Below are 9,650 nucleotides of genomic sequence, written 5' to 3' on the forward strand. Positions count from 1 at the left end.
TATATCACACCAATGACTGATTTTTTTGCCTGAATTTATAAAAAGTCAGCAGTTCGTTAAAGCCAAATTCTTTTAAGGTTGAAATAGTTGAATAATGACAAATATTATCTGCAAGATCAACTTTTTGAACTTTTAAAATATTTGGAAATGCTGTTTTATAATTAAGTTTAAATTCTTTTTTAATTACCATGTTTTTTTTTCCTGTCATATACATCTTTTACGTAGGCAAATTTAGCAAATTTTACAGTTCAGAAATTGTCAAAATCAGGAAACACAAATGTTTTATCAAGGTTTTTTAACTTCTGCCTATTATTAATTATATTTTTAAATATATGCACAAAATCAAAGGTGGCAAAAATCTTTATGTTGGCTAAAAGCAACAATTTCAGAAAAATTTCCAAAAGATGAACAAATCATAAATGCTAAGATGCTAATGAATTGTTATTTGAAGCACAGTATAAAGAACAAGACAGTAGGTTCACTCTCTTGCGGCCGTTTGAAGTAGGGACTTCTAAACAGTGCCGACTTTTTTTACGCGGTCGTAAATCATTATTTAGTTTCGACGGCAATCCTTTACGATACGGGGGGTGTTTGAAACGTTTTTAATAAGGAATATTTTCGTACATCGCGGCGGGCAGCGTGTAATATATGGAATTTTTTGAAATTAAAGGCACTTTGTATTATTGTTAAAATGAAATTGAAAGAATATTATTAAGTATCTCTTTTGAACAAATAACTGTAAGAAAAACACTTGGTAGATAGCTTTAAAATTAAGTTTATTAGAATGTACACAATTAAATCTTAGCTTTATGTTCCTTTCATGCTCTTTTCTCAACTGACCAAGATTACATACACTTAATTAATAATAACTTCGTTAATATAGCCATTTTTTAAATATTTAATTAAATTTACATAATAATGTGATAACAACACTCAGCATATGGAACTCGGTAACAGTGAAATATAAAAAGGCAGTTAAATAAAAAAAACTTATTAAATGCCTAATTATTTGCTTTTAAAATAGGGGATGAAAGAACAAACCACTAAAATTAAAATAAAACAAAAATAGGTCTTTTACAACCTAGAATTCATATAAATATGCAAAATAAATATAGTTTTACATTGGGGATTAGTAGTACCCATCAATATTTTGAAACTTAAACCCTTAAAAACCACCTTAATGACGAAAAAAATGCAGTTTTAGTATGGTTAGACGGTATAAGTGGCTAAAATTTATATCATTCAAATGATTGCAATGCAACTAATAATAAATCGGATAGCTTTCACTATTAAAAACCACCACTAATAACAGAATATTACCAAAAATTTTGCATTTTTTTAGATTAAAATCACGATTTAAAAAAATATGTACTCTAAATCGCTGATACTTTTTAAACATATTATTGGTACCTATATATAGTCCATTGTAGAAATCTACGCTTTAATTTTTGAAATAAATACATAATTTTTTATGATAAATTTTTTTAAAACTGCAATTATTTTTATTTTATTCCTAACTTTTTTAATTTTTATGCTAATGACTGTCAAGTTTATTTTTAAAGTTTTTGATAGTACATGCTTGAAAAAACGTGCTAGATATTTGTCTAAGAAACGTGATTTGTTAAAATTATTTCAAGTTATTATTTTACGTCATTATATTTTGTTATCTAAAAACAGGGGGGGTTATGTTCACACAGTTGTATCTCGGCGCCTATAGAGCCATATTGGCTTTATAGAGCCTATAAAGCCAATCTTTTATTTTTAAACCAACTTTGGTTTATTAGATTTTTTTTGTAAGATCTCAATTTTCCGAGATATTTAAGAAATACTGAAGAAAAGCGTGTATTTTTTTCTGTGAACTAATCCATTTTTATTTTAAAAAAATGTATATTCCCTTTTACTCCTGCAGCCATCTACGCAACATATCAAATCGTACAAAATTTCCGCACAACGCTATTATAGTTCTAATATTGAAGACGCCCCTGTATAACGCAGTCGCCACCGGGCAGCAAAAAAGAGTAGCATCAGAAAGCGAGTGAGACAGGCAACATTTTGGGCGGCGCTTAGAGTGATCCTTCTATTCTAGTTTATGTTCGGTGTTTGAAGCAACACCAATAATGCTTTTCCCCTATAGTCTAGTCTTTTAGTTATATCATTTTTTAGTTATTGGTCGATTATTAATGATTTTAGACATTGCCATAGAAAAGTATCTGAACCGGAGTTAAGACCTAATATCTTGCTCAAGGGCATTCATAGTAACATTGATCCCTTACACTATCTTTAACAAGTGTCGGTTGAGCATTCATTTTTCTTTCATCCTGTCGATCTTACTGAAGTAAAAAATGAAATCAAACTCCTAAAAAACCATAAATCATCTGGAGCTGATGGGATATCTTCGAGGTTGTTACTCTTTTTGCCTGATTCATCCTTAAATGCTTTAGTTTCTGCCATGAACAATTCTTTACATATTGGCATTTTTCCTTCATGTTTAAAGGAGGCAGTGGTTAGCCCTCTTCATAAGGGTGGAGATTTGGATCAGCCTTGTAATTTCCGTCTCATTTCTATTTTGTCTATCCTCTCTAAGATAGTTGAAACACTTGCAAAAAGCAGAATTTTGTCTTTTTTACATCATAATGGCATTTTGTCTGCAAATCAGTTTGGATTTCAAGCCGGTAAAGGGACTCATGATGCTGTTTTTAGCTTTTTGGAGAGCATCTATGTGTCTATGCGATGACTTGAGTCCTATCTATCAAATCGTATTCAGAAGGTTACAGTGTCTGGGCGTTTGTCTGCTTCTAGATCCCTAAAATGCGGCGTTCCCCAGGGTTCAGTGTTGGGACCACTGTTATTTTTACTGTATGTGGATGACTTGAGTTCATTGAAACTGCAGGGCAAGGTGGTTTAGTTTGCTGATGATAACACCATTCTATGGAGCCATAAAAATTCTGATTATATTAAGACTTGTATCCTTGAAGACCTTCAGATTTTATCAGGGTGGTGTGCTTCCAACAGGCTCGTGTTTAATGTAAGTAAGACGTCTATTATGGGGTTTAAGTGCGATGTTCAGGGTCTGATGTTTGACGAAAATTCCCTCTTGCAGAATAAAGAGTGCTGCAAGTTCCTAGGAATTACCATTGATGGTCGCCTTCGGTTTGAAGATCATATTTTACATTTAGCTGGGAAATTATCTTCTGGATGTTTTGCAGTAAGAATGGCAAAACAAGAGCTGGGAGGGGTGGTTGCACGTTCAGTGTACTTTTCACTTATTGAATCTCATATTCGGTATGGCTTGCCTTTTTGGGGTTTAACCAATAAGGGGCTACTACGCAGGGCTGACACCGAGCCCCAGGAAGACACATTGATATTTGTCTTAGCATCTAATCGAACCAAATACGCATCAAGCAGGCGACAGAGGTCCGGTCGCAACGCATTCAGCCTATTACGTCTGCGAAATTTACTCGCGGGAAAGACATTCGAGCTTTTGTCTATGGAAGTCGACCAGCTATTTTATTATGCTGTTGAGGGGTTATTGTTTATAAACACACTTGATCTGGTCGGCCGCAATACATCTTCAGTTTTGTTTTGTTTTGATGAATCTGCATTTGGCATTTGGTGCGGGCGCGTGCTCTAGTAATTTAATATTTAGTAGTATTTTTATTTTTGGGTGTATAAAAAACGTTTTTTTAGTGGATATTTTAATTTTAGTGGTTATTAATGAATGACTGTTTGATATTGGTAATTGTATTTGAGTTTTGTTTTTATTTGTCTTATTTAATTTTAAAATAATGGATCCAATTACATACATTAAAGAACAAAACTTTTCTTCTTTATCATTAGAAGAAAAACTTAATTTAAAAAATTCTCAAAAACGACCTGATCTTAATATTTCACAAAAAGACGGCAAAACTATCCGGAAATTCCAAAAAACCTGGTACGAGTCGTTCAGCTGGTTGACGGGAAGTGTCAATTTGAATGCTTTGTACTGCTTTCCCTGTGTTTTATTTGGCGGAGAAGAAGCTTGGGCAAAAGATGGGATCAATGTTATCAAAAATTTTGTTCAGAAAGCGAACAAACATGCTACCTCGAAAAAACACATTTCATGTAATGAATTTTTTTGCATGTTGGGAAAAGTCCGCATTGATCACACTCTAATTGAGGCGCGAAAAATTAATGCTCTCCGACACAATGAGAAAGTGAAAAAAAATAGACAGATAGTAGGCCGATTAATTGACGTTGTATGTTTTTTGGCGAAGCAAGAACTTGCATTTAGAAGCCATGATGAGACTGGAGAGTCAAGAAATAAAGGTAGGTTATTGTAACTTAATTGCTAAAATGTTAGCATTGAATATAAATATTTTAGGAAATCATTTGGAGATATTGCAGCTACTAGCTATGGAGGAACCTGCCATTAAGGATCACTTAGAAAGCAGTTCGGTTTTTAGAGGGACATCGAGTGACATCCAGAATGATCTTGTTGAATCTATCACATGTGTAGTTCAGGAAATAATTTTAGAAGAATTAAAAAACACCGAATTTGTTTCTGTTCAAGCTAACGAAACTACAGACATTTCGTGTTGTGCGCAATTTAGTGTTATTTTGAGGTATGTCTGTAAAAATGAGATAGTAGAAAGATTTCTTGGATTTTATGATGTATCTGGTGATAAGGGCCGTAGGTCTTAGTAGTAAAATATTGGAAGTGTTAAAATTATGCCAAGTCAAAAAAAAACTTGTATTCCAAACTTATGACGGGGCTAGTGTCATGTCAGGAACGAAGGGTGGCGTACAAACTATAATAACAAAATCTGTCCACAAGCACTGTTTATACACTGTCATGCTCACCAACTAAATTTAGTTCTTTTACATTGTTCCAAGCGAATTACTAATGTTAAACTGTTTATTTGTAATTTAAGTAGTTTTAAAACTTTTTTTGGAAGATCTCCTTTACGAGCAGATGAATTAAGAAAATCAGGTTTTAGTATTCCAAGTGGGTCTGACACAAGATGGAATTTCCATTCTCGGTCAGTATTCTCTATTTTTCGAAACTATCACACTCTATTAAAAATTATGAAATTCATAGAAGATTCTGATAAATTCGATCCAGAAAGTACTAATTTGGCTATAGGTTTAATCAAAATATTAAAACAACCTAAATTTGTTCTTATGTTATGTCTTTTTTATAAAATTTTCGTGTTTTCAAATCATTTATACTCAATTTTGCAATCAAAAATACTGTCAAATCCTGCAATTTGTTTCAAAGAAGTAGAACAAACAATTAAAAATATATCTGACTTACGTAAAGATGAAACTATTGCTTCTTGTGTAGACCAATGTGACGAATTTTTAGGTGACGCGATTTCTCAGAATATTAAGATGAATTTTAAAAGAGTTGCGTTTGAGGTAATTGATACAATTATTGTTCAATTGCAGGAACGATTTAGCGACAGTCACAAATTATCATTTATAAATCTTTTTGATAGGGAAAAATATCCCGATTATTTAAAACAATCCCCAAAGTACCTTTACCAAAAATTGGATAGTACCTATCCAAAAATTTTTAATTTATTAAAATTAGAAAATAAACTATCAGTTATATATGCTTGTGATATTAAACAATATTTAGAACCATTACAATTATTTAATTATATTTATGATAATGATTTAAATGATGTTTTTTCTGAAAGTATAAAATTATTGAGGCTAATTTTTACTATACCAGTGACCAGTGCCTCCTCAGAAAGATCTATGAGTACCTTAAAACGAATAAAAACATATTTGAGAAACTCGATGAAGAACGAACGGTTGTGTTATCCACGCTACCTATAGAAAAAGATATCGTTGGAGATTACAATCGACACCCACAATTTAAAGAAAAAGTCATTGACAATTTTGCTATGAGCAAATCGCGTCGTATTGAACTTCTTTATAAAGCAATATGAATATTTATGTAAAGTATATACATGTAATATTTATAATATATGTTGTGTTTTTTTGTAAGTAGTATTTATTTTTATGCTATCTATTATTATTTTTTCTTTTTTATATCACTGCATAATTTTTCTCTTTAAGTTAATCTTTCATGCGCTTTTATTTCCTATTTCACTAAAGTGAATAATATGGAATACACATTTTTTTTCTAATTAGTGATTTTTATTGTTTGTCTACCCGAAAAAAAAGTTCACGCTTCGCCACTGCTTAACATTGTCTTTGTTATTCAAAAAAAAGCAGTTAGATACCTGTGTTCTGCTAAGATTCTTGCAAACCCCTCTTCATTTCTGAAAAAATCCTAACTCTTTTTTCACTCTTTATTTTAGAAACAGCTGCTCTTATTCACAAAATTCCCAAACTACCCTCTGACACTGGCCATTTGACTCATCGTCTAAATGATGTTCCCCTATCTATTCCTACGTCTTCCCTTACCAAAAACTCATTAATTTACATAAGTAAAAAATATTATAATCATGTTCCTCTATGTGTTAGACATATATCGGATGTTAAGAAATTTAAAAGAGAATTAAAGTCGCTTTTATTGGCTAAGGCATATTATAACCTGGATGACTTTTTTAATGATAGGTTTTAACCTTGGACATGTTGGAAAGTTTTTTTTTTCTTTTTTCTTCTCTAGTTTTGTCAACAAGTTTACCTTTATTTAGTAATTGATTGTTTTATTTAGTTACCTTTAATTCAAGTATGTTCAAAAAGTTTTGTCTTCTTGTGTTTAAATTTGTTCATTGTTTTGTCAATTTTTCAAAATTGTATTTTTGTTTTGTTTTTTAGCTTGTACACAAGATTATTCTTACGTAATATAGCACATTTTCTTTCTTTCTTTCTAATAAATTAACAACTTTCTCAGTCAGTGCTAAAGGAGTGGATACAATGTTTAAATAATTAGTGGTGTTATCATTATCATTAGTTTTATTTAAGTCAGAATTTGGTGGCACATCAAAGCTAGAAGAAAGATACTGTAGGTATCTCTTTATGGGTAAATTAAAATAATCTCTAAGCAATTCATATGCGCAAGGGGATATAATTTATATATAACATAAAAGACATTATTATAGTTGATGGGCAATAACATTTTTGCTTTAAAATTAGTAAAGTTATTTGGTCTATTAAAAGTATTACTTGATTACAAATGTCACTATCTTTTTCATCCTCTAAGTTGTGTGAATCAGAACTTTCCAATAAATTTAATGCCTGTTTTAAGAAATCTGAACTTTGCTTAATGAAATCATGAAACTTCTCTAGAGATGAAGAGTATGGTTTATTAAGCTCACAATAATCACAAGACATACCTAGTTAATAGATTCTCGAGTTGAGACCACCTACTTAATTTTAATTCGAAAGGTAAAATCCATTTTAGGTTATTTTGGGACAACTCATTGTTTTTTAAAAAGACTTTCACATGTAGGTCGCTATCTATTGATATTTGATTAATAATAGTTATACAAGGATCATTCAAGTTTAAAGTATAGAAATATAGTTTTGTATCCCCAACAATTTTTACATTCCACAGGTCAGATATTACAATTTTTTGGGAATAATTACTTATAAGATCTTGAAAATTTGTTATGTAATCAAGTTGCTCAAAGGCTTCATTGGAAAGTTCATTACATTTTTGTTGTTCACTATTTCTTTCATCTGGACTTTTTTTAGGAAGAGGCACTGTTTTTGTTAAATCTGCAGGTAAATTTGGAAAGATTTGAGGTACTGCTGAGCAAACTAATCTTGCTTTAATTTTAATCTTAGTAAGTGTGCCATCAGGTAAAAGATAATTATCTTCACAGATAATATCATTCGGGTCAAAATGCTTGGCACAAACCACAGAATACTGAGTAGGAGCCCACTTATCTCTAGGTATGGCTTTTAGCCATTTCATTTTAAGGTGTTCATCTTTGGGGAAGCCAAAAACAGAAATACTTGCCTCCCCTGCTCTTAAACTACTTTTGTAATTAGATTTACATCCGGGAACACAGCAGGGACTTGGCATGTTTCAAAAGGCAAAAAAATTCCTCAATAAATTCCTATATATAAATAAAGCTAATAGATTTACCAATACTTACTAATACTATGGGTATTCCTTACCAGATTTCCTACAAATATGTTTGTAAATAAAACAAAACCTATTTTTTTTTTATGTGAATAAAGCATTAACCTTGGCTCTTAGGCATAAGTTTCTAGTTTTAGTGGAACACAAGATATTCACATAAAATCCCAAATCACACAGATAAGAGCACAACACAAAAATCTTAAAAGTGATATGTAAAATAAACTTGAAAATCAATAAATAGCAGGATGACCCACTTAAGAAGACAGCCGGCACAACCCGTTTCCCTTTAGAAACAAGGTGTTTGTCTTATAATATAATAATATAATTATATAACCATTTATCACTGTTTTTATAACACAATTTATTGGTAATTACCGCCGTTATACTTGCTTTCTACACGCCAAACAACTACATTGAAGTCGCAACTCGTTTTTGTGTAAACCTTTTGGTTTAACCAGTGTTTCCGGCGTGTGCTTACTGGCTGTCGATTTTTTTTTCATGAAAATTTCTCTCTAAAATATTTACGGCAGTCACTTTATTCCGAAACGCAAGAAATAATTCTTGCTTTGAAGGAGAGATATATCTCTTCTAACAAAGTGCCTTCAACAGAACTTAATGTAGTACAACGTATATAAATTCAGACTTTATTTTTAATATTTTTATTATTTTTGTTTTGATGTTTTGGTATTTCAAATAACCAAACTAGGCAGGTGGGTATTTATCGCTAATGTTGGTAACAACTTTGACAGTAGATTGATGACGTCACTTTTTAAAAGCTAAACTTTTTTGTAAATACCAATCGGAAATTGGTAAAAACCAAAACGCTTTGGTTATTCGCCTAAAATCGGTTATAGTATATACAGGGTGAGTTTTTTAAAGTGTTACAATGCGATATGTCAAAAACGGCTGCACATTTTTTTTTGACATTTTGGTGACATTTCAAGTATACCGGGGGGCACTTTTTGTGATATTTTTGACATTTGTCCCTTCACCCCCCTAAGAGGGGGGGAGGGTCACTTCCTTATTTTAAATGGAATGACGTGTTTTTTATTCTTAAATACGAATCTACATAAAATATGAAGTCTGTTTACAAAAAATTTTTGCTCTGCTGGTTACGGAATTATGATCAAAAATGTTTTGATTAAATTTAAAAATAATTCGAATATTCTACTACAATAAAAACAAATTATTTCCTACTTTTTAACTATTTATCGTCTATGTATTATGCCTAAGGAGCTGTTCGAAGTGACCGCCTTCGACTTCCAAACACTTTCTTATCCTTTCTTGACATGAGTTTCGTACCCGCTGTAACATTGCTGGTGTCACTAATGAACAAGCAAAACGAATACTGTTCTTCATGTCCTCTGGAGTTGTAGGTGCACTAGCCATTACTTTGTCTTTTATAAATCCCCATAAAAAAAAGTCAAGGGGGGTCAAATCTGGCGAACGAGCAGGTCAGTTGACAGGACCACCTCGACCAATCCACCTGTTTTCAAAAATCTCATTTAAATAAGTACGGGCCTGTATGGCATAATGGGGTGGAGCTCTGTCTTGCTGAAACCATACGTTAGAATTTAAATTTAAGTTTAGTAGACGAGGTAAC

General features: G+C 31.8%; 1 protein-coding gene across 1 annotated transcript; it reads right to left on the bottom strand.

The window, feature by feature from the left end:
• Nucleotides 1-1,425: 1,425 nt before the first annotated feature.
• Nucleotides 1,426-8,714, bottom strand: LOC126750344 (THAP domain-containing protein 1-like). Its single transcript, XM_050459921.1, has one exon. It carries the CDS (start codon nt 7,985-7,987, stop codon nt 7,280-7,282), a length of 708 nt encoding a protein of 235 aa, XP_050315878.1. The 5' UTR covers nt 7,988-8,714; the 3' UTR covers nt 1,426-7,279.
• Nucleotides 8,715-9,650: the final 936 nt, after the last annotated feature.

Source organism: Anthonomus grandis, chromosome 2, assembly GCF_022605725.1.
Source record: "Anthonomus grandis grandis chromosome 2, icAntGran1.3, whole genome shotgun sequence".
Lineage (NCBI taxonomy): Eukaryota > Metazoa > Arthropoda > Insecta > Coleoptera > Curculionidae > Anthonomus > Anthonomus grandis.